At 33.2% G+C, this 26,781-nt stretch overlaps 1 protein-coding gene across 30 annotated transcripts; it reads left to right on the top strand.

The window, feature by feature from the left end:
• Window positions 1-219: 219 nt before the first annotated feature.
• On the top strand, window positions 220-26,374 carry LOC114261297 (uncharacterized). Of its 30 annotated transcripts, none has more exons than XR_014366498.1 (15): window positions 220-502; window positions 1,413-1,488; window positions 16,869-17,141; window positions 17,221-17,430; window positions 17,516-17,608; window positions 17,689-17,803; window positions 17,885-18,336; window positions 18,441-18,697; window positions 18,787-18,861; window positions 18,947-19,161; window positions 19,697-19,760; window positions 19,876-19,971; window positions 20,055-20,151; window positions 23,333-23,504; window positions 26,120-26,374. XR_014366498.1 is itself a non-coding variant. In XM_082924945.1 (14 exons), exons 8-14 carry the CDS (start codon window positions 18,626-18,628, stop codon window positions 26,191-26,193), a joined length of 693 nt encoding a protein of 230 aa, XP_082781071.1. In that variant the 5' UTR covers window positions 220-502; window positions 1,413-1,488; window positions 16,869-17,141; window positions 17,221-17,430; window positions 17,516-17,608; window positions 17,689-17,803; window positions 17,885-18,336; window positions 18,441-18,625; the 3' UTR covers window positions 26,194-26,374. The 30 variants fall into 30 exon arrangements, 27 of the variants coding, with proteins under 27 accessions (XP_082781071.1, XP_082781074.1, XP_082781082.1 ...); XR_014366499.1 differs by lacking the exon at window positions 26,120-26,374 and adding an exon at window positions 25,613-25,911; XM_082924945.1 differs by lacking the exon at window positions 23,333-23,504.
• Window positions 26,375-26,781: the final 407 nt, after the last annotated feature.

Genomic DNA, 26,781 nt, shown 5'->3' with positions numbered 1-26,781 from the left:
CGGGTGGCTTCCCAAACGAGGCGAAAGAACTAACTTTTAGCTTTGGTAGTGCTGCATGTATCAATGTACCAATATTAATTATGACATTATTATTGACCCCACTTATTAATCATATTACAAATACGAAAAATCTCTTAAATTATGCAATATCATCGATTGATATACTAATTAATATATTAATTAATACATATAACATTATTCTTTTAGCTTTTACACGTTTTAAATCACATCATCCATTACATATTTTTACACAAAAAAAAAAAAAAAAAAAATTCAAAAATCCAACTTTTAACCAACCTCCCAATTCATCCATTGTTTCGTTATTTTCAGTTCTTATCCATCACAGTTTTTTGATAGATTCTACTCGACTCCGACTCTCGACTCTCGACTCTCGACTCCGCGACTTCTTGCAACAATGGTGGGTTGATTGATGAAAATCACGTAGTCGTTTAACTCTCTCTATCCCCAATTCGAGTAGAAGATTTTGATAGATTCACGATCGGTAAGCATTTTATCTCTCTTATTCGATTTCTAACTCTCTATTTCATTAATCGATTGAACAAAACGAGGAGATTTTTTAGTTTTTCTTGCTAGGGTTACGGGTTAGGGCTTGGTTTCCTTCTCTTGGCTCGATTTCTATCTCTTTCTAGATTTAATTAAAGGACTCTATAGATTAAGGACTGTATAGTTTCATTTACTCAGAATTCTTCGTATTTTGATCATGAATCGAATTGTCCTTGTTATTGTGAATGGCAATGTTACAATTGTTTAATTATTCTTAGTTTCAGAATCATAGAACATTGTGTTAAAAGTTTGATTATTGCTTTCTGAATTGCTGGTATTGTAATCTCCAACTTTGGGCTGCTTGTAATTGCTCCTTTTTATTTTTATAATTAGCATGGAATATAAGGTGAACTACTTGTTGAGGATATTTTTTTTTTTGTCTGTTTCGATGTGATTAGACTTCTAAACTGACTGTTACTTTGTGAGTTTAAAGTCAGAATCTTGAATAATAGAAATTTCTTTTACTTGTTAAAATTGTAATTCCAATATCAATAAAATCCTGCTCTACATTCTGGAGCTTGAGTAAGAGTACTTGGATGGTTGCTGGTAAGCTGGATATGATTGTTTAATCAGCTTTGGTGTTTGAGAGATTTACTGAGATTGGAAGTTTTGGGAAAAACATATCCTTCCTTTTTATATAATAGGGCTCTTAGGGGCATTAGTTATTTGGCTAGGTCCATGTCAGAGACACAACTAAAATTAAAATATGTTTTTTTGTTGATACCTATTTTAAGATTTACTTGTTATTGATGTTTTATTTTTATTTTTATTTTTATTCCCCCCCTCCCCCTCTCTTCAGGGATTGCATGTTTAGTTCACAATACACATTTTGAATGTACGCATGACAGGGTGGGACTTGAAAATTTCTCGAATACGCCGCTTGCAATTGGCTTTGGACTACTTGAAATTTGAGGAGATTGAGAAGTAAGATCCTATATTATATTTTTGCTTCTTCTTCTTCTTCTATATTAGTTTTTAGGGGAAATTACAAAAAAACCTCAAGGTTTGACCATTGTAGCAAAATAAACCCTCACTTTTTAATTTTGTCAATTTAAACCTTCAACTTTTGATTTATTTTCAATCTGAACCATTTTTCTATTAAGTAAAATTGATGGAAAAATGAGTATTTTAGTCATTAAACTTAATGAAAATGGGTATTTTAGACATTTTATATATACTTATATTGAGTTTAATAATTAAAATACTATTTTTTTCGTCGATTTTAGTTAACAAAAATAAGCAAATTGTTTAAATTGACAAAATTAAAAATTCCGGGTTTATTTTGTTATAAGGGTCAAATCTTAGGGTTTTTTTTGGTAATTGTTGCTAGTTTTTATTTTTTTCATTCGATACAAACTTGAATGCCAAGGTTTTAAAGGAAGGTTGATGTCGACAAGTGTGAGGAAACACTCTTCTATGAGTTTTGGTGCCAAAATGGATCTATGGAAGCAGTAGGAATACTCTTTTTAGAGGCTTATTGTAATCCCATTTTTGTGGCTAGTGGGCAGGAAGTATGAATGGTAATGATATGGAGGAGTTGAGGTAACAAGACATGTTTTTGGTGGCTTTAAGAGGATTTTGATTTTAAAATTTGAAACTTAAGATTTTTACTGCTAAAAGCGATATATTAAAACCCAATAACATGACTTGAGCCAAAGTATGACCCATGTGTGATCAATAAAGCCCATGTGTAGAAAATCCATAAATATTGAAAATACCCCTGGCTCAAAAATTATAGAAAACAAATAAAAAGCTAACCTGAATAAAAGTAACACATTAATCTCCTGCTTTCCATCATTTTGAATAACCTGAATATTGAGATATGTCTTTTTGATTTTCTCAATCTGTTGCTTTTCTTGCATACCACATGTTTTTCCCAGGTTATGACCTCAGTAAATTTTCATGACAGTGACTGACATGTATTCACACATATTTGTTTGGACATAGTTATTAATGTGCTACATTGGAATGGGCTAGCCCTTTCTAAATGTATCCCACAAAACTTGGAAAGCTGTCCCTTGTAGTATTTTTTCAATATTTTGTCTTGGGAAGTTAATATTGCTCTTAGTGAATATATTGCATTAATGAAAGTTGATGTAGTTTAATTCTATCATCACTTTGTGAGGAATGAATTTGTAGCTTAATCAGGTGGTTAGACTATGCTATGATTTGTTAAACATGTAAATAATATTTCAGAATAACTCCATTATTGGTTTCTGGTTGGGCAGCCCTTCTCCCTCCAGCCTTTTTTATTCTTGTAAATTCACATTATACCTACAATGTCAATTGAATCAAATTGTAATGACCCGAAATTTAGTTTTAAAGCATTTCACAAATTAATTGAATGGTTTAATGGACCATGTGGTTAGTAATTGTTTTAATTTTAAAAGATCATTTGTAGAATAGTTTATGATGATTGAAACAAAACTTTTAGTTTATGATGATCTGAAATTTCAATTTGTATCTCTTGAATTAGAGATCTTACCTTTATGAATTTTTAAAAATAGTCTCACAATTCAGAAGCTTATGAAGTTTTTATACAAGGTTCATATATGAGTATAATAAACTTATTAAAAATTTTAGATCAAAACTCTTACAGATGAATTCTATAAAATTCTTGGACCGATTGGCATTCGGATTGGGTGCTGTGCAGATTTTCCTCGTAAAAATTTTACGATTTTGTATTTTTTGAAATAGTTTCTCTTCTCAGAAAATTGTTAAATTTTTATATGTTATTCCCATATAAGTCTAGTACATTGGATAAAATTTTCAGAGTGAAAGAATTTGTATTTAATTTTAGAAAATTCCCAACTGATTGGTGTTTAGTAGATTGCCATAGCCAAGTTTTATGCTCTCCAATTTCAGTTTTGTGTTGGTTTTGAGTGTTAAGACCCTAACTTGAGATAAAGTTCGTTGGATCTAATTTAATGCATAATTAGGCCATATTTACTTCATGAATGAGAATTTAATACAAGATCCGTAACTCAAAAACTATTTTTGAGACCCATTTATTTGTCGATCACTTAGAAAATGAAAGAAAGAAACTTGTCCTTTTTCCCAAGCTTGTTTGCTGGCAGCACACAGCCCCAGCATAGACGTCCTCTTCCAGCAACATGATTTCTTTACAATAACTTAAAAGGAATAGTAAATTATTTAGAAGCTGTTTTTGTCCCATCTCCACACTTGGTTTGCCTATATTTTCTTAAAAACCAAATGGATGGTAACGAGAATTGTTTTGTTACATGTGTATGTGGATTTGTTTGAGCTGTCAGTAGTATCAGTTTGGGTGGAAAGTCAAGTTCAAAATCTAGACTTCCTTTTTGCTCAGTTTCTCAGCCACCAAAAATAGCCCTCTTTCAATAATCTAAAAGTAAATAAAAAGATCAAATTTTTAAGTAAATGGTTTCTCATTTGTGTGCCTGGGTTTGCAAAAGGAGAAAAACCTCACCATATCTCCATATAACATTGATAACATCAAAACAAAAATAGACAAAAACATTGCCACACCACAAATCCTTCCCATTCAAAACCCAAAAACTCAACTCTTTTTTGCTGCATATATGTCAAAGTAGAAATTAGTTATAAGGAGGTATTTGGGAAGTTGGCTATTTTAGCAGGCCATTTTAGTTTTTTTGCTATTTTAGTAGGCTAAAATAGTTGTGTTTGGGAAGAGGGTTGGATTTTTTTGTAATTAGATGTAATATTTGTGAGAGAAAAAGTGAAATGATTATGGATTTGATATGACATCTTATTGACTATTTTAGCCTATTTTGTCTTTTAGAAAAAGTGAAATGATTTTGGTCTCGTACCGAGTCACGAATTGAATCGAATCGTGAATCATAAAATTCGGTCACTTTTTCTAAATTACTTAGAAAAATATATTTACACACTTGAATGTTAAGTATATCTTATGAATATGAAATATTTAGACTTAAATCAATGAAAATGTTATTTTAAATGATAATTATGTAATTTAATAGGTAAGAAGTTAACAAAGACTTCTATGTAAGATCAGCATTTTACCTTTTTCCGTTTTTAGATTTTTCTTATCAATCATTCTTAATATAAACTAAAGACAAAATCTCAATTTCCGAAGTAATAATAATTTGACAACGATAATATTTGGACAATAAGCATATGTATTTTTCCAAGTAACAATGACCAAATAATAAGAAAACATTATTTAAGATCTTTTATTTTAAAGTCTAAAATATTTTAAAATGTATAACTAACCTCACTCATATAATATTCAGCTATATTTAATTCAATAAAATAGCCATAGATAATTTATGGTGTACATTACTTTAATCTTAAACATTTTTAAAAGATATATTATGATTTTTTAAAGGAAAAAAATGAGAAGAAAGGTTAACAACATGTTGGGTATAACTGAATCTGATTAGATTCTATTGAAAACTCTATGATCATTAAAATAACAACAAATCATATATATGTTGGCTATTTTGGTGCTAAACGCTATGAGAAGTTGTATTATGTCATTTTCAAGAAAAAGATAGAGAAATAAAGGCTTCGTTTGGTAAGACTTTCTAACTATAATTTGAGAATATGAGTTGTATTTTGAGTTTGTGTGTCTTGAAATTATGATTTGAGTGTAGAAAATTTATTTGGTTATGATTTTTGAATAGAGTGTTGAATTGAGTTTTGAAAGTTTGATTTGACATGTAAAGTAAGAAAATTTGTTTGGTTATGAGTTTTGGAAAGAGTTTTCAAAACTTAATTCAAATTGTTATAACTCATAACAAAAATACTACTTTCATACTATTGAAAATTCTGATCAATACTCATAACCAAACTCTTTTTAAAATTCAATTAAAAAAATTTATTATTAACAGAAAATAACATTAATCAATTTTTTAATTGAAAATACTACAAAGGAAATAATTGTTTTTGAAAATAAATATTCAAAAAATTTAAATCATAAATATTTAAATCATTTAAATAATCTAAAAAATTTAATAAGTAAAAAATTAAAATAAATATTCAAAAAATTTAAATAATTTAAATATTTAAAAAATTTAATAATTCAAAACTTTAATATTTTAAATTTAAAAACAACTCTACACTCAAATCGTAACTAAACACATAAAACTAAACTCAATTAAGAAATTATTTTTAAAACTCATAACCAAACACATAATTCGAAACTTCATACTATTTTTACAACTCTACACTCAAACCGTAACCAAATACAAAACAAAAAAACTAAAATATTTAAAAATATTTTTATAAAATAGAGTTTGAATTTATTTTTATAAAATATTTTAAAATTTAAAAAATTAAAATCGTAACATTTAAAAATTAAAATATTTAAAAATATTTAAAAAATTAAAAATTTAAAAAAATGGTAACATATTTACATATTAAAATATTTAAAATCTTAACAAAATTAAAATATTTAAATATTTAAAATATTTAAAAAATTAAAATATTGATTTGAATTGAGTTTTGAAAAGAATTTTAAATTATGTGTTTGGTTATGAGTTTTGAAAAATAATGATTATGCTTTGAATTGAGTTTTGAGAAATGGGTGTAGAATTATGATTTGAAAATTCAAAACAAACACCACACTCAAATCAATGGGTGGAACTATAATTTGAGAGGCTTACCAAACGGAGCCAAAGAGTCAAAAATATGTCAGATACGGTAGTTTCAAGAATTGCATGAATTGTAAAAAGTATATTGAATTGTGAATCGATTGTGAATCGTGCAAGTCACTAGAGATTCACTTCCGAAATAGATTCATTCAAAGATTCGTATTGATTTTGCAAAAATTGTGAATCGAATCGCGAATCGCGAATCGCAAATCGTAAGATTCTGATAATAGATTATAAGTACTCATCATAGCTTCACTTCTTTTTGTTTAATAAATAGATAGTTTTTTGGTTGACTTGATTGATTATATTTTTGTCACTCCAAGTTTATAGAGAGAATTGGTGCCCTTGATTGCTTGAGCTAATCATGATGTCATTGTTTTATATGAAGTTGAATTTATCAACGGGCAAGGTCGTGTCAATAGGTAAACAAACTTTTCTACTTACTCAATTTAAACTTTTCTTCATTATTATTTAAGTGCTTTTATTGATTAAATGTTTGACACTTTAGCAAATTAGTACATGTGAATCAGGGAGTCTGTGGGTAGTGAAGAGGAGTTGTTGCATGCGACACAGGTTGATGAGCAGGTGTATCTCTTTCACGTTGATATATATATACATGTAGACAGTCACACACACGATGAGGTTAGGGGTGAGTCTACTGAAAACCCATAGTGGTGTTAGAGGTTTAGGGTGAGCCTACTGAAAACTCGGATATGTTATATTTGTTGTGTGGGTTACTGGTAGAGGTTGCGGTTGAACCTATTGAAAACCCAGATATATTGTTTTATCAACATTATTGTATCAAGCTTTGTGATATTGGTTTAAAAGAACTTTGAAAAAAGGCCTGCCATAATAGGTTTTACTAAAATTCATTCAAAATGGATAAATCTTGGATTCTCAACGATAGAAGATCAAAAGACTATGATTTATGCGAATGATCTTCAATCCATATGATGTCCATGTAGTGTATGTGAACTTGTTTAAGAGATTAGAAATCATCTATTTGTTAATGGCATTGATCAAAGTTACTTCAAGTGGATATGGCATGGAGAAGAAGTAGCCACTAGTGGGGCAACAACATTTGCACAAGATGTTTTTGATCAACAATTTAACCGTCTCCCTTAGGCGATGTACATGAAACAATAGAAATGGTTCAAGATGCATGCAATCATTGTACAACTGATCTTGAAGAGTTTAAAAAATTGCTTGAAGATGCCGAAAAACCATTGTATCTTGGTTGCACAAAGTTTACGAAGTTATCTGCATTAGTCAAACTGTTTAACTTCAAAGCTAGTAGTGGGTTGTCTCAGACGGGTTTTTCAGATATACTCACATTGTTGGGTGACATACTACCAATCAATAATGAAATACCAGTATCCATGTACGAGGTTGGAAAGACCTTTGCTGCAATGGGAATGAGACACAAGAAAATATATGCATGTCCCTATGATTGAATACTCTATAGAAAGGACAAAGATGCAAATTCTTGTCCGACATGTAAAACATCAAGACGGAAGTTAAAGAAGAAATCAACTGAAACAAGAAAGGGTGTGCCAGCAAAAGTTTTATGGTACGTCTCGCCTATCCTGAGATTTCGAAGGATATTCCAATCAACACAAATAGCAAAGTACTTGACATGGCATACTCACCAAAGAGATTTTGATGGCAAACTAAATCACCCAATAGAATCTCTATCATAGAAGTTAGTAGACCACAAGTGGCCAGATTTCGCTACAGAGCCAAGGAACCTTCGGCTAGCTATTTTTGCAGATGGAATAAATCCACGTGGGTTCTTGAGCAGTAGGTATAGTTATTGGCCAGTCATAATGGTTACCTACAATCTTCCACCATGGTTGTATATGAAGAGAGAATTTATAGTATTATCATTGTTGATATCAGGTCCACAATAACCTAGTAATGATATTGATGTTTTCTTGGCACCATTGATTGATGATTTGAAGATGTTATGGGAAGTAGGCATTGAAGCTTACGATGCTTACTGACAACAACACTTTAGGTTGAAGGTTGTATTATTATGGACGATAAGTGACTTTCCAGCATATGGCAATTTTAGTAGTTGTTCTGTGAAGGTATATTATGTGTGTCCAATTTGCAATGATGGAACGCATTCCCATATATTGAAATGCGTTAAGAAGAACACATGCAAACCACATAAAATTTCTTCCATGCTACCATCCACATTGAAAGCAAAAGAAGGGTTTTAATGGTGAACAGGATTTTGGATTGCTTCCATTATCATTAAGTGGAAAGCAGATACTTGAGAAAGTTGAAGGGATTATACCTAAATGGGAAAGAAGAATAAAAAATCATTGGATGTTGGCACTACAAATTGTTGGAAGAAGTCGATATTCTTTGATCTTAAATATTGGAAATACTTGCATGTTCGACATACCTTGGATTTTATGCACATTGAGAAGAATGTGTGTCGGCATCGTTGGCACATTGCTTCATATTCTAGGAAAAACAAAGGATGGAATTAATTCTCGCCTAGATCTTGTGGACATGGGTTTACATAAAGATTTGGCACCACAAATTGGAGAGAAAAGAACGTACTTGCCTCTGACTTGTTATACATCGTCTAAGTGAGGGGAAAAGAAAGGTTTGCATGTTGAATATAGAAATCAAAATATTATGTTTGAATATGGAAATTAGAATAGGAATTATTTTGATTTTAGGAATCTTACCTTGTGTATATTGTTTCCGAAACTATATCATGAATATATTATATATACAGGACCTTTACCTAGTTGATTGGTGAGCCAAATAATTCTCTTCATTTAATTGGGTATCAAAGGTTGGTTGGGCCTGTGACTGGTGTGTCGTTTGTCCGGCTAGTGTATATTGTGGTTCAGGAGGGTGTGTTGGAATTTGTCCCATATTGCCTGAAGTTGCCCCATCTGTGCTAATTATAAGGTTTTAGTTTCCCTTTCCTTAATACCTGAGTTTTAAGGAGAAATGTGGTCTGGGCTTTCCTATTTTTTGGTATCAGAGCCTCCCTAACCGTCTCTTTCTCAACCACCCATCACTACTGACTGCCTTTTTTCTTTCTTTTTCCCTTCTCTCTAGCCTCCGACAGCCCTTTCCAACTCCTTTTCTCCCTCCGACAATCTTAGTCCAGCCTCAACCTAGCCTTCACAGCCCCTTTCCTTCCTTGTCTTGACCTCAGTAGGCCTTCTTTAGGTGGTCTGTGGCTGTTCTTTTCCCCTTGTTGGGGTGATTGGACTGATGTATTAAGTCCCTTTGTTTGTCCTTTTATTCTTTTGGGCTACTGAGTTTATTCGGCAACATCTATTTAGATAAGCTGTTGAGTTTTTTTTTTTGGCGTCTTATTTTTTCTGGATTGTGTTGCTATGTTTATGTCTTTTAGCCCCTCTTCTTCCACCATGACTGATCCATCATTTGCTGATATACCCACCTAGCCTGTTCCAATTAGTTCTGATTTTTCTCTTTCTCATCACACTTTTGGTTCTTGGGTTCTACTGGTTCAGTTATTTATTATTGTGGCGTTTCTGGTCATGTTAAGGCTCGTTGCTTCAAACTGCATCCTGAGTTGAGGCAACGTTCCTTTCGCCCCTGTGGTGCTGGCACCCCTCGTACTACGGCTCTAGTGGATTCTGCTACTCCTGCTTCTGGGTCTCCTCATTTCCCTAATTTACAGGAGTTACAGACTCAGATTGGTCAGCTTTAGTCTTAGCTTGGATCTGTTACTGCCAGTTCTCCTAACCTCTCATCTACCACTGTTGCCACCCTTGCAACAAGTATTTCTACTGCTTTCCATGTTCGGTGTGCTAGTCCCTCATGGGTTCTGGATTTTGGGGCTAATGATCATATGACGGGTGAGTTTTCCTTTCTTTCTTTGTCAGTCCCTACTACTATTACCCAATCTGTGTCTTGTTGATGGTTCGTTATTCTCTGTTCGTCATAAGGGTGTAGTGTCGTTATCCCCTACTGTTACTGTATCATCTGTTTTACAAGTTTCAAATTTTGCATAAAATCTCTTATCTGTCAGTCGTTTTGCCACACAATTTAATTGTGCTATTATCTTCTACCCTCCTTTTATCTTTTATAGGGCCTGAGTTCGAAGAGGATTTTTGGCAAGGGCTATGAGCGTGATGGGTTGTACTACTTTGGGGATTCACCGGACGAGCCTTCCTCTTCTTCCTTAGCTAGTTTTCAGGCCTCTGTTTTGCCTGCTTCCATGTCTTGTGTTTTTAATATTCAAACTTTAGAATTATGGTACGCTCGTATGGGTCATGTTAATTTTCAGTATTTATGTCAACTTGTTCCTTCATTTGATAAAGCTTGCAAAGATTTTAAGTTTTATTGTATGGTTTGTGAGTTGTCTAAGCATACCTATAATAGCTATATTCCTCATATGACTCGTGCTCCTAGTGTTTTTGATCTTGTACATTCTGATGTCTGGGGCCCTTCCCTATCACTTATTTTTTTGGTCATAAATATTATGTGACTTTTATTGATAATCACACTAGGTGCACTTAGGTTTATCTAATTCGTTGTAGGTTTGATGTCTTTCCCTTTTTGTCCAATTTTTATAGATGGTTAAAACTCAGTTTCATGCAGTTGTTAAGACTATCTGTTGATAATGGTGGGGAATATATTTCTAATGTATTTCGTTCCCATCTTAATTAACCCGGTATTCTTCAACAACTTGTCCTCAGATCCCTGAAAAAAATGGTGTTGCTGAATGCAATGACCATCATATTATGTCAAGGTTGTTAAAATTGGGATCCCAGGTAGGATCGTTGGGAGGGACTAATGGATCAGATTGTAGAATCGGATTGAGAATCATAAGATCCTACTTTTAATGCAAAATAAAATGAAAAATTATCAATAGTGATAAATTTTGTTACATAATTTTAAAAAGATAAAAGAAAATTGATAAATTTGATATAATGTATATTCTATGTTAACATAAATTAGAGAAGACATTTGAAAAATGCGTTTATAGTCAAATTTTTTGTATCGATATACACATATATATAAGAAATAGATAGTAACAAAAAAAATTAGTAGGATTGAGATCAAAGTAGAATCGGGATCATATGCGATTCTACATCTTTTGATGACTAAGATCGTAGTGACTTTAAGATTCTACTAAATTTAAGATCCTAGTGTGATTCGGATTGTTTGGCCCAACTGGATCGTACAATCATAAGATCCTACGATCCGGATCGGGATTCTGCTAGCCATGTATTATGTCTGTTGTCCAGTGTCTTCTTCAAGGTATGGGTGTTCCTAAGTCTTATTGGCATAGGGCTGTCCTTCTATGTTACATGGACTCGGCACTTTGGGACGAAGTACCCGTGTCGACACAACACGACACGGGTGCGGGTGTGGGATCTGTGTCAGATTTGCCTCTCCTCTCTCGGACACGGCTAATCAAAAAGGAAGAAGGTTGAGATACTTACATTGATGTATGGATTCAAGATCTTGATCGTGTCTTTCAATCTTCTTCTCTGTTTCGATCTCCTTCTCTCTCTATCACGATCTCCTTCTCTCCCTCGATATCTCTTTCGATCGTGCTGTGCATGTGTAAGAGAAGAGAAGAGAAGAGAAGAGAAGAGATAGACCCATCGTGTTGCTATGCGTGTGAGAGAGAAGCGAAGAGGAGACAGGCCCATTGTGTTGTTGCTGTGCGTGTGAGACAGACATGTCAAAGCTGCTGCTTCTGTTTGTATCAAACCCTAATGGCTGGATGCTGTGCGTGTGAGACAGACATGTCAAAGCTGCTGCTGCTGTTTGTATCAAACCCTAATGGCTGGACCTAATAAATAAATAAAAGGCTTGTGGGCTGGACCTAATAAATAAATAAAAGGCTTGGGCTATTGGCTAGTAAATATTATAAATCTTAATGGGCTGGACCCAAATAAATAAATAAGAGGTTCGGGCACTGATTTGTATCATAAATTAATATTTTAAACTATAATGGGCTGGACCCAAAAAAATAAAGAAAAAATTTACACCTATTGGCTGGTTTGTATCATAATAAATCTTAATGGGTTGGATCCAAATAAGTAAATAAAATATTTGGGCCTGTTAGCAAACTCTATTCAACAATAACATGGGTTATTATATGACTTATCCATATGTTTGATTTTATTTATAAAAAAAAATTATTAGGTCAACTTTTTTTAACTCATCTTCATATAATAAATATATTTAAAAAATAACTATTTAACTCATTTTTATATAATAAATATATATTTAAAATAACTATTTAACGTATCTCTGTACCCGTATCCACATTTGGATCCATATCTATGTATCCTTAATTTTTAATTTTGAAGTGTCCGACCCCCAGATACGCACCCCGCACCCAATACCCGCACCTGAGTCCGTGGAACATAGCTGTCCTTATTGCTGTTTACCTCATTAATAGGACCCCTAGTCGTGTGTTGCATGGACTCACTCCGTTTCATACCCTTATGCCCACCACCACTCTGTTTCCAGTCTTACCTTGTGTCTTTGGGTGTGCCTGTTTTATTCAAAATCGGAGTCCCACTTGCACAAAGTTAAATGACAAATCTATTCGTTGTTTCTTCTGAGGGTACTCTTCCATGTGCAAAGGATATAGGTGTTATGACCCTGTGTCTCGTCACTTTCACCACACTTTGGATGTTACGTTTTGTGAGGATCTTCCTTTCGTTAGTACTAACCCATCTTTGCAGGCTCCTTTACTTGTTACTTCCACTGTTTGCCCGGTGACCATTTTAGATGAGGTTGAGAATGAGGCTGTCCCCTTTCCTCCTTCTCCACCTTCGTTTCCTCCTCCATTGCAAGTATACTCCTGTTACCCACACATTTAGCCCCCTTTGCCATCTCTCCGATCTTTAAGTAGGTATCTCTTCTCCTTTAGCTTCTCCTCCACCTTTTCGTCGTAACCCACATTGGGATCGACATCCTCCAAATCGTTTGAGTTATTTGAGTAGTACTCATCATCCTATTTCCTAGTATCTTTTCTATGACATGGTTTCCCTTTCTTACTGTTCTTTTCTTGGCAAGCTTGAGTCGGAGTCCATTTCTCGTTCTGTATCTGAGGCCTTTCAAAATCTCAAATGGGTAGCGGCTATGCAGACTGAGACGGCGGCCTTAGAACAAAATCACACTTGGGATCTTGTATCTTTACTTCCTGGGGAAAGAACAGTTGGTTGCAAATGGATGTTCACTATAAAGTACCTCACTGATGGCTCAGTTGACCGTTACAAAGCCCGCTTGGTGGCCAAAGGTTTCACACAGATTCCTGACAAGGATTTTGGTACCACTTTTGCCCCTGTCACCAGGCTTACTTTTGTACGTCTCTTTATCTCTCTTGCAGTATCTCATTCTTGGCCTCTTGATTAGCTTGATGTCAAGAATGCATTTCTCCATGGAGATCTTGAGACAATTTATGTCTTCTCTATCTGGTTTTCGGGCTGAGGAGGAGTATTTGGGGAAAGTGTGCCGGTTACGCAAATCCTTGTATGGTCTGAAACAGTCTCCATGGGCATGATTTGGTTGCTTCAGTTCTGTTATTATATCTACGGGCTTTGTTCAGTGCCACTCCAATCATACTTGTTTCATTCACTGGAATTTTGCAGGTCAGTGTATAGTCTTGTTAGTTTATGTGGATGATATTATTCTCACAGGTGATGACTCTATCGTCATTGGTCAAGTAAAGAAGGACTTGGGCTAAACTTTTGATATTAAGGATTTGGGATGTCTCAAATATTTTTTGGAAATTGAGGTGGCTCGCTCAAGGGAGGGGATCTCCTTATCTCAAAGAAAGTACACTCTTGACTTGCTTTTAGGATATTGGTATGTTAGGGTGTAAACCTGCTTTTACTTCTATGGATCCTAATGTCAAACTCACATTAGAGTCCGGTGAGTTGTTGGATGACCCAGACATGTATCAACGTCTTGTTGGACACCACATTTATTTGACCAACGCTAGACCTGATTTGACATTTGCAGTGCATGAACCTCGTAAAGAGCACCTTGACGCAGTTCATCATATTTTGAGGTATTTAAAAGCTTCTCTTGGTTTGGGATTGTTCTTTACCGCTGGTCTCCAATCTGGGCTCTCCTGTTTCACCGATGCAGACTACGCAGGATCTAGGACTGATTGGCATTCCACTTCTGGCTTCTGTACTTTCTATGGTGATCATCTTATCTCATGGAAAAGTAAGAAGCAAGCGGTGGTTTCTAAGTCTTTTGTAGAGGCTGAGTATTGGGCTATGGCACATGGGACATGTGAGATTCTTTGGATTTGCTCTATTCTGGCAGAGTTAGGTTTTGAGGAGACTGTTCCTTCCTTTTTATTTTGTGATAACAAATCTTCCATAATATTTTCCTCTAATTCTGTACTTCATAAGCGTACCAAGCATATCGAGGTTGACATACATTTCATTCGAGAAAAGGTTCGGATTGGCGTTGTGCGTCCATCCTTTATCTTTTCTTCTTAGTAGTTGGCAGATATGTTCACAAAATCTGGGGGACCAACTTTGCTCCAGTCTTCCATTGACAAGCTACGCTTGTTGAATATCTTCAAGCTAGCTTGAGAGGGAGTGTTTAATATAGAAATCAAATATTATGTTTGAATATGGAAATTAGAATAGGAATTATTGTGATTATAGGAATCTTGCTTCGTGTATATTATTTCTTAAATTGTATCATGAATATATTATATATACATGGTCTCTACTTCGTTGATTGGTAAGCCAAATAATTCTTTTCATTATTTTATGTACACAATTGTTCGTACTCAAGGTTCTAGAAGGATACTCTTCAAATTTTATTAGTCATGTATTAATGCAAGATTTGAAACTTTATGGTTTGAAGTCACATGATTGTCATATATTGATGCAACAATTATTACCTATGGCAATACGATCCGTGTTGCCTAAGCATGTGAGATATGCCATTATGAGATTATGTTTCTTTTTCAATGCTATTTGAAGCAAAGTGGTGGATGTGTCAAAATTAGATGAAATTCATTAAGATCTTGTGATCACATCATGTGTACTTGAAAATTCTTTCCACCATCATTTTTTGATATCATGGTTCATTTGATAGTGCATCTTGTTAGAGAAGTGAAACTTTGTGGATTGATTCACTTTAGATGGATGTACCAATTTGAGAGGTTCATGAATGTGTTAAAAGGGTATGTTTGTAATCGTAATTTTCCATAAGGTTGCATTGCTGAAAGTTATATTGTAGAAGAAGCTGTTGAGTTTTGTGCAGAGTACTTATTTGGAGTGGATATAATTGAGATTCCTCCTACTAGGAACATGACAGTTGATAATGATACAAAAATTGGAAGGGCTTTACCAGTTTGTCATGTTGTTGTTGTTGATCGTGAAGAATGGGAGCAAGCACATCGTTATGTGTTTGAAAACACAAAGTGTTGTTCAACCTTACATTGAGTAAGAACTACTCGTCTCCATTTTTGTGACAACTGTATTGTCTCACAATAGTTGTGATGTATTTGCTAACTGATCATATTTTACTTATCTATAATTTTATGATAGGGAGAATATGGCTTTTTTGAAGCTAGAATATCCTTATCAATCAAAAAGTTAGAAATGGTTACAAATTCAACACAATAACACATTTATTTATTGGCTACGTGAAAAGGTATTGAAACAATTAAATGTGTATTTTTTACTTCTTGTATATCACTAATAAACTTATTGCTAACAGTTCAGCCGTATATTAGGTTTCAGATGAATTAAATGCCCAGAATAATATCTCAAATACCTTGAAGTGGCACAAGGATCTCGTTTTGATGTTACAAAATGTTATGGCTATGTCATTAATAGTTGTCGTTATTACAACAAAAACTGCAATAATTTATGAGTCAATCAGAACAATGGAGTTAGTTTAGTGGTGACAGCAACGCAAGTTTCAATCTACAAAGATAAGAGTCCTGTGTTCGCAGAAATGAGTTTTTATGGGGTTATTGTTGAGATATGGTAGCTTGATTATCATATGTTCAAGATTCTTGTATTCTAGTGTGATTGGTTGACAACAAGAAGGGAATTAAAGTGGATGAACTTGGTTTTACATTAGTTGAGCTTGGAAGGATAGGCCACAAATCTGATTATTTCATTTTGGCTTCCCAATCGAAACAAGTTTTTTATGTAGAAGATCAACTTGATCCGAGATGGTCAATTGTGCTGGAACCTCCTCAAAGACAATATCCTTGTGAAAGGGATGATGAGCTCAATGATTGTTCCATACAGCATCATGGATTAATAAATGTATTGCCAGAAGTTGAATCATTTGATGAAGTTGATGAGTCTATGTCATCTTACATGCGAGGAGACTGTAAGGGAACGTGGGTTGATAATACATGATATATTTTTCTATTTTTTGTGTTGGATGTAACATTGAACTTATGCATTGTTGAGTGGATATATTTTTACTTTTCTTTTGCTTTTTGGTCCTTGTTCCTTTCGAGTGGGAACAAGTTAAGTCTATTCTGTCTTTATGATAAAATGAAGTGAATCTCATTTTTGTTTATTTGTATCTAAGAATGTACGAGATTGTTGCTTTTTTCTATTTATATTTGTGGATGGCTTTGCATTATTCAATAGTTTTCTTTTCTTTTCTTTATTTTCATAATCTAATAGTGTGCTAATGTGATTTTCTTCCAATTTCATGACACAGATGGATTCATCTTACGAAGAGGATGCAAGGTTGTCACCAACAAAATCGAAAAAAGGGAAAGGTAGAGGTTCAACAACCCTACCAGGGATCATAAAGGATGAAAGTTATGGTGTGCAAAAAATCATTCACTATAATGAGTTGGGTCAACCGATAGGGGACGTACAATACCCGAGCTGTCGTGGAGTTTTGGCTCGAACAATGGTCCCAATAGTCTATAAAGATTGGCATAAGATTCCAAAAGAATTGAAAGAGAAATTGTGGAGTTGTGTGGAGGTAAGTAGGCCTCATATGTCTACATACTTTTAATTTCACTTAAATTTTTTGTTTATAACTTCATTTCTTAATTGCTCAGTCAGCATACAATGTGGATCCAAGTAGAAAAAAGAAGACTTTGTCTTCAATTGGAGAGAAATGGAGGACATTCAAAAAATACCTTAGCAAGCACATCCGTCAATACAAGTCAAATCCTAAGTTCCTTTCAATACCCCCAGAAATTTATCCTTTTATTGAACAAAGACATTGGAATTCATTTATGAGGGATAGACTGACAGAAAAATTTGAGGTACATGTCAGAACGATTTACTTATTTTGTTAGTGGATATTTAATGTTATACAATTGAATTTAATTTTGTGTTATAATTTAAAAGGTACAAAGTAATATTCAGAGAGCGAGGCAAAGCAGAAGTATATATAACCATAGGCTTGGTCGAAAGGGCTATGCTCGGTTTCAAGAAGAACTTGTAAGTATTTGTAGATTTTGTAATTTAATATACATTCAAAATTTGGTATGACTATTTCTAATTTTATGTTTGATTGATAGAAACAAAAGACTTGATCAAGTGAGAATTTGGATAGGAGCGTTCTATGGAAGAAGGCTCATCAAAATAAAAGGAGAGTGTGATGATGTGAAAATTATGCAACAAGTTGCAAAAATTGTAACCTCCGTGCACTTATCATAATGATTTTATATTGAAACAATATTGTTCATTCATCTTATATATCATTGTATACTATAGGATGAGTTGACCAAACAAACAATGGATGGGAGTTTGTCCACCCAAGGAAGCACCGACATCCTTACCATGGCATTGGGTATGGTTGAACATTCGGGGCGGGTAAGGGGTGTAGGAAATTTTATCACACCAAACAGTACTTCCACGTTCCTAGACGTGGAAATCGTTCAATTTGTGAAGAGAAGTTGAAATCTTTTGAGTCAATCTTGTTACAAATGCAAGCTCAAATCAATACAATGGCACAACAAAGACCCCAAACATCGCAATTTGATGATGCAAACTCAAACACCTTGAAAAGCGATAATATAGGCAATCCACAACTTGTTCCTAACTCAAAGGAAAGTAGGCTGCTTTTCAAGAATGACACGTCATCTTCAAATCCTAAGCAAAATATTAGACCTCCAAATCCTAAGAAGAATATCAAACCTCTAGTTTTCAAGCTAAATAGTAGAAAGGTATATTGTTTTTATTTCAATTTTAAGTTCTATTATTTTGTAAATTATGAATTGAATCCTTAGTTGTAATAACAATTATTTTATTTTATTTTTATTTCTTACAGAGCAAACCATGCAAACTAGTGGTGGGATCTCTTGAAAACATTGTTGCCCATGGTACGATGTATGAAAGAACTGGACCTCAAGAAGTTATTCACACGGTACCATTGGGGAAATTCAATGTATGAGTGTCTTTTGATGTTGCTATAGTTAAAGATATGCCCCTCTTCCCATTCCTATCCCGGAAGAGATGACTATTGTTGGAGAGGCAATAGGATGTCAGGTGGCTTGGCCCAAAAAATTCACATTGGTCAACAATGAGGTACAAATATCTTTTCTAGAAGTGTTACTATATTTTCCTTCAACTAAAATTGACCTGTGTATTTTTGCATTGTAACATTTCAAATTTAGGGAGCTTTAAAAGATGTTGATTGTGAAAAACGTTTGGAGTGCATTCCAGCTTTTGCTTCATTGGTCGGCAATGAGGTACAACTATCTTTTCTAGTGGTGTTGTTACATTTTCTTGCACTGAAATTGACATATTTTTGCATTGGGAATTTTCTAAACTTAGAGAAATTCAAAAAATGTTGATTTTGAAAAAAAATTGGAGTCCATACATGCTTTTGAATCATTGGTCGAGCATTTCAAGTATGATGAAGCCATTAACATTCCACTAGAGAAGGACATATTTGGGAAGGAGATCAGTGTACAACTTCAAAGAGTAGACATGGAGTGTGTATGTCAAATGAAAGAGCTATCCATTACATGCATCATGTTGTACATAAGGTAAGACTAAATTATTACATGCTTTGTGAGAAGCTGAGGTTTTTATCAATCACAAAGTTTCTTATGACAATTATTTCTTCTTTTATTAGTCATTTCCATCAAGTGTTAAAAACGTCGAATTTGGACAGAAGATTTGAATTTGTTACCCCATATGTTGTTAGTGGGAAATGTTAGACTGGTGGAAATTCAAAATCAACATTGATTGCTAGAAGATTAGATGATGCCAAGCCTAACCAACTAATATTTTTTCCTTATAATATTGGGTAATTGTCGTAGTGTTATTTATTTCACGTGTTTGAAAAATAATTACTTGTTGAGCTCATATTTGTGATTTGTTCAATTTTAGGTACCATTAGGTATTATTAGTCATTGATCTATCATCGATGATAGTGTACTATCTTGATTCATTTTATCATGGTGAAATCAACACAAGTTTAAAAATTATAATAAACATGGAAGTTTATTACTTTTGTACATTTCTTTGCAATAGAGCTATTCTAATTATAATGTACTAATCTTTGTTCTTTTTATAAAGTGGTCTTTGGATTTATGGAATAACTAAAGGGATGAATAGAAAGCCAATTTGGCAAGTAGTTGAGGTAATCAATATAGTTTTTTTTTTTTTGAGCTATATATTTAATGTTAATGATGATTCATCTTGAGTATAATTGTTATATGTAGTTTTCTAATAAAAAGCACATTATTTGTATGTAGTGCCCACAACAATTGACAAGCGTGGAATGTGGATTTTATGTAATGAGGTACATGAAAGACCTTATTAGAGATCAAAGCATCCTAAGCAAAACAAACGTAAGATCAATTTTAGTAGTTGTTTACTAATTATTTACGAATGACCTTTCATTTACTAATTGGTTCTTAATGACCTCTTGTAGTTTAATGGGAAGAAGACTTGCATGGAATTTGAACTTGATGAAGTGCGTGTGGAGTGGATTAATTTCATCCTAGATAACATGCGATTATCTTCTATATGTAAGTATAAAAAAGAAGGGAAAAGTAAAAACAATTTAGCTTCTACTTAACTTGATTAATGACTTTTGTGTTTCATTGTTATTTCCCATCAATAATTGTCTAGTAATTACTTTATCATTTGGTGCAAGGATAAGATCACCTCCTAAAAAAAAAAATTGTTGTTGTAATGGATTGTAGAAACCATTCACATTTCTTTTCTTTAGAAGTTATGGTAATGGATCCCCAATTGATGGTTTAGTTTTGGCATGTGATTAACTAGTTCATATCATGAACTTTTTCAATGATACATGAAAATTCCACTTTTAAACAAGATTTCTTTGTAAGTTTTTTTTGGTGCAACAGTTTGGACATGGTAGGTATGGAATATTGAATTTTCAAATTTTTGGCATGAGCTTCACAGTTTGTTAGAAATTATGAATGTTAGTGATACAAAATTTGAAATTTTGATGCAATAGTCTAAGGAATGTAGATTTGGAATTTTGATCTAACTTGAGATATGTGGGAGAGAAATATGCTAGTGGGTGAGAGTTTAGAGTAAGGACAGAGAGTAGAGTGAGAATCATAAAATGTTTTGTTTGGAGATGGTTATAGACTTGGGTGATGATGCACGATGGTTCAAACCAATGATGGAGGGGTGATTGTGATTTGTAATTAGGTGGCAGAGAGAGGTCAGTGTCATTTAAACTTGTGGGGATGTCTCCATCTTGTCAAAAGCCTCAATAGATAGGTCAGTGTAATTTACCCAATTATTTTAAAAAAATCTTGGACTATATCATATTTCTTAATTTTTTGCATATAGTATTAACGAAACTAGATTCAGTTTTCAGCTTTTTGTTTGTGGATTTTGATGTAATTTGTAGTTTAGAGCTTGTGACAGCCATTTATCTATTATTTTCTACTAAAATATTTATTGATTGCCAAATGGAATTCTAAGAAAAATGCTGCTAGTATAGCTTACATATGGACCTCCTCTTTGCTCTCTAAATATTTTATCCCTTTGGGTATGTTTAATTGACAGGATTAGAGTATGGGATTGAGATTATTAATCCGTGGGCCCAGTACTTTTGCGTTTGTTTTAAGATTATTAATCTAATGGATAATTAATCTAACAAATTTGTAGGATTATTAGTAATGGGATAAGGGTGGGATTATATATCCTGAGCTGGGAAATAAAATAAAAAGACTCTTTTACCTTTGATTAAAAATTAAAACCCTTAGGGCTGGTTTGGGGTGTCCTAAAAAAGTGCACTTTTTGTCTTTTTGGACTAAAAAAGTTGAGAAAAAAATATGGAGGTTTGGGTTAATTTTTTGACTTTTTATAGAAAAATGTGTATTAAAAAATTATATAAAAAAAGTGTGTAAGAGATGATTAAAGAGAGGTGGGCCCCAGTCGTACAACCGGCTGGAGTGAATTGGGGTTGGAAATTATTGGCTAATTTTTGTACAAAGCACTGGACGGTTTTGTTTGGCCCGTGGGGGTCATCATGGGTCCCATTTTAATAATCTGAACCGTTCAATGTGTGTAACTCGTCGAACACTATGTACCTATAAAAAATCACGTTAATCGGATATCGATAGCTATCTGATCAGATTTATTTATTTTTCAATCATTAATTATAACACCATCCATTTGTTGTACATAACTGATTTGATCATATAGTTATCGATATCCGATCAATTTGATTTTTTGCAGACATAGTACTTGACGATTTCTACATATTGAACGGTTCAGATTATCAAAACGGGACCCGTGATGACCTCCATGGGACGAACAACGGTGTGTGTAAAAACCACACCCAATCATTTCTTTTTCCTCTACTGCCGCACACAGCACTGCCGCACACATCAATTCGGTGAATAGTGATTTTGAAGAAAATTGATTTTTTTTTATTTTTTTTTTGGTGAATAGTGATATATTTTTGGATTTTGGAGTAACTTTTTGACTTTTTGACTTATATAGGATAAGCCAAACCAGTCTTTATTATTTTTCTATAATTTTATATTTTAGAAGGCCAAAAATAATTTTTAAAAATTTGAAAATATTTTTTGATATTTATTTTATCAAATTAATTTATATTTAAAAAAAACCAAACATGGCTTTTGTATTTTTATTTTCCTTTTATTTATTTATTTATAATTTTTTTCAAAACCACGTTTGTGAAGAAATTTTGATAAAGTAAAGATTGTGAAGAAACATTGATGGAGGGTAAGATTAGAAAAGCAAATAAATATAGTTGTAATTCTACATTTATATATTTTCTTATCCAATGCAAATCAAACAATGAACAAGGGGATAATTTATCCTACTAATCTAATTGGATAGTAAATACCACACTAATTTGATGAGATTATTAATACCTTTACTATTAGTTTTGTGAATCAAACATGGCCTTTGATCCTTTCAAATTTTTGGGAGTTCTGTTATGACTCTTTGGCTTTGTAGTCCATTCTTATTCTCTATTTTTAACAAGCTTGATCTCAAGGATGGTTATATGATGCTATTTGTGGAATGACGGACTTTCTCTATTTTTAACAAGCTTGATATCAAGTATAGTTATATGATGCTATTTGTGGAATGACTAACTTTTTCGGAAAAGTTCATTTAATCCTCTCCATGATATTAGTGTTTTTTAATATAATGACTCGGATTTTAAATTCACATTGGATTGATGTATAGTGGTGCCCGTCACCTTAAAACTTGTATGGTTGTCGGACTCTTGATATTGATGGGTTAATAATTGAACTTTAAATATTATAATTGAGGATCATTGGGTGATGTTTGGAACATCATTTTTTTTTTTAATTTTGGGGCATCGATTGAGGTGGTAACATGATGGTAGAGAAAGATTGGACCAAAAACTTTAATTCGAACAATTTGCCTATGATCAGCCGTCACTCTTTTTGCCTTTTTCTTTTTCCACACTTTGTATTTGGATGTGAGGCTAGAACCATTGGAAAGCTTATTTCCGGGGCTTCAATTTGGACACAAGAACGACCTAAAACGAAGTCCGGATGAGAGAGTTATACCCGTTTGAAGTTTTCATATCTGTGCTGGAAGCAGGTCCGCACAAGCGGAAAAAGCGGCGCACGTGCGGGACTGTGCGATTCAGCAGCTTCAAAAACGTGATTTTTAGATCATTTCTTACATTTTCTTTTCCTCTCTTCTTTCCTCTCATTCTAGGTCCGAAAACCTAACCCTAAAAACCTTGATTTCCTCCACTTTAATCAACAAATCCATCATGGATCTTGCATCAAGGATGGAGAACAAGAGAAGATCAACATTTTCAACCGATTGAGGCTCGGATTTGTGATGGATTCTCATCAAAGCTTCGCTAGTTTGCTTCATTCTTGAGGTAGGGGTCCTAGTTCTCCTTCAATACTTACATTAATAGATAGATTTATGGTATTTTGGAGTATATAAATGCAAAATCTACATTTTGAGCATATAGTGTTAATCGTGAAATTTTGGGGTTAGGGTTTGAAATGTTGGGGTTCTATTATTGGGTTTAGATTATGGATTATGGATTATGGACTTAGGGTGTATAATAAATGGGAAGATTGGAACAAAAAGTAAATGTTTAAGAAGTTTGAATTTTTTTTTAAAATTCGAGATTTTTCTTGAAAACCCTAAGTTAATTCATGATGATAAATAATGAGTTTGCCCAAATTGAAAGTAGAATCATGAAATTGAGGTATTGAATTGTATATATACAAGTTTAATTGAATTTTGGAAGTGTTTGAAAATCATGTTAAAAATTAGCGATTGGACCTTATTTATGGATATTGTAAATTATGCTATGATATGAAATGAAACTTGGGAAAAAAGATTAGTTAATGATATGGATAACATGAGTCTTGGGATGAAATGATAAAATGAAAATTTAGTACACTTTGAATTATAATTAGTGGTGTTGAGTTAAGATATGTTGAATTGTGGTGATTATGTGGAATTGTATTGACTATGTTGATTTTGATTTTTGTGACCTAAAATGTGGAGTTTTCAAAAATGAGTTTAATCCCAAATCATTTTACTAAATACTTGTGGGTTTGCTTGGTTATTAAAATCAAGAGAATGATTTAATGGGGTCTCTTTATGGGGATGAGAAATGTTTGGTTTATGGTGAAAACCCTAGACATTCAGGGATTTTTGGAAAAATGTGAAAGATGTCCATACAATTCCTTTCTATCTTGAAATCGAAGTGATTGATTATAAATTCCATAATGTGTTTGCAAGAATGGTAATCTTCTATTTATATAAATTCCTTTGATAAGTTGGTCTGAGTCTCCAGGGTGAAAGACTCGAAAGCCGCGCGGATAGGTGTCGAGCCTTCCGGTTAACACCGGTGAAAATGATAGTGCTTGTTGAGCCTACTTGCAGACACTAGCCTAGGGATTACCAGTGTCGTATTTACCGCCCCTATTGAATTAATATTGGAAGTTTGAAATTGATGAAATCACATGATAATGTTGAGAACATGGCGATTTTGAAACAATGTATTGAACTGAATATTTTTCCTCATTGATTACCCTTGGCATAGCATTGCATTTACATTTACTTTTGTGTTGAGGAAAAAGTATAACTATATATACTTTGTGAGAATTCTCTTCAGAACATGGAAATTAATTACAAAAATGGTTGGTTTTCGAAAATGAATTGGGTGCCCGCTATCCCGCTGTAGTAAGTCGGCAAAAGGTGGATTGTGTTGGGCTATGTGTTGAGAAGTGTGTTGAGTTGATGATGTTATTTGTTGCTTGTGATGAATTTGTGAAATTTCATATTGATGTGTAGTTTGGTTCAAAGAGGAAACATGCATAGGCATTATTTGTAAATAATGGAAACCAAAAATGGATGTGGGAATTATAGACCATGATGGTAAACTTAATGAAGTAGTTGTGTTAATAAAAGTAAATTGTGAGCGTTGTTCTATAATTAAATAAAGGATTGGATTGAAGGGGTTATTAATATTGTGTTATCTTGAAATGAAACTTTGTGGGTGTAATTAACGGTGTGAATTGAGTACAGGAGAATTGTTGGCAAGTCAAAAAGGAACCTAAACTTGAAGTTATGGGGTTTTAAATTGAAAACGAGGAGTAGAAAAGAAGAATGAAAGGAAAAGAGAAGTATTAAAAATGGAAAATTGAACGAGAAATATTTTGGGAATTGGTTAATAACCTTTAAATGATGTTGTTTCTTAAATATGGTTGTTTCACAAGGATCTATGGTTTTCTAAAGTTAAGGGATGATTTTAATGGCTGAAGGTTTTTCTTAGAAGTATTTCAATAGTTTTTGAGAAAAAGATACCTTTCATATGATATTTTGAGATTATGAAATGTCGCCCTACTGTATGGTATCGCCCTGCATGCATGATCATTTATATCTGTGTGTTAGTTATTGATTTAGAGCTATGAGATTCCTATTGGGCATTAGTGCTCATCCCGTTCTTGTTTTATCTTTTTACAGGAAGAAAGTTTAGATTATTTTATTGAAGATTTATAGAGTTCTTGAGTCCATTTGTATAACTTCATAGTAGATGTAAATGAAGTGAATTTTGTATTTGTATTTATTTATTTGTAGCACAGTAGGAGATTGGCATGTATGGTTGTCATTGTAATATTCATTGAGAGAGAAAACATGTGTTATTGTATTTCTATTACTCAAGTGTAATAGATATTTGTATGTGTAAAAAAAAAAAAAATGGACCTAAATTACAGGCTTAAATAATGTTTTTGAGTAATAAAAATTCGGGACGTGACATTTAACAATTAGGATTACTTCATTTTTCTTGCTGTATTGAATTTAAGGAATTGGTTGTGCTATATGCTCCTATCATCATATTTGATGGTTGGTGTTATATCTTTGTTTTGTGATTTTTGCCCCTGTTCTTTTCTCAAATCATTTTTCTTGTTTAGCTTTTATTTTCACGTTAATTTGATTTTTTATTGAAGCATTTTGGGTGTTAATTTGTAGGGTTCAAGAGGGAATTTGGAGGGAAATATATAGAAAGATGGAGGGAGAGAAAAATGGTGGCGCTACTTGCATAACGACGTTGCCAAATTATAGTAGTCCATAGGTTCCTTTATTTTTCTTTGCTCAATCAAAATTTGTTTTGTCGTAGGAATGACTCATTTTTTGTTGATAGAGCTTCTATGAATGTAGCAGCAGATATTTGAAAATTGAAATCAGTTTGTGTAATTAAAGTTTAATGCTTTGATTTACTAGGAATATATTTGTTGTTTGTTTTTTTCAAATGTAAATAATCATGTTTTTAAATTTAAAAAGTCCGAGATTTTTTTATTATCAAATACCAATTGTAACGCCCTCAAAATAAAATCATAAATCATTCATTCATAATATCTATAGACATAGAAGAATAACATATATTCGTTCATCAGAGTGTTTTTTACAAAAGGTATTACATGTTGATAACGAAAGTAAATGCTCTACGGGTTTACAATTTTCCAAGTCAACACTTGGTTACAACAAAAGAGGGTCAGAAGCCCGTTACAATTAAAAGCCCTCGGCTTGGAAATGAAAACATAGAGCATAAAAATTAAACAACCAAAACGAAAACTTCAGCGCCATAACCTCCTAAGCTAATTTCTTGGGGGCGGCGTGTCACCTGTACTTGA

Source organism: Camellia sinensis, chromosome 4 (assembly GCF_055761805.1).
Source record: "Camellia sinensis isolate YWXY chromosome 4, ASM5576180v1, whole genome shotgun sequence".
Taxonomy (NCBI): Eukaryota; Viridiplantae; Streptophyta; class Magnoliopsida; order Ericales; family Theaceae; genus Camellia; species Camellia sinensis.
This window is presented reverse-complemented; position numbering and strand designations above follow the sequence as displayed.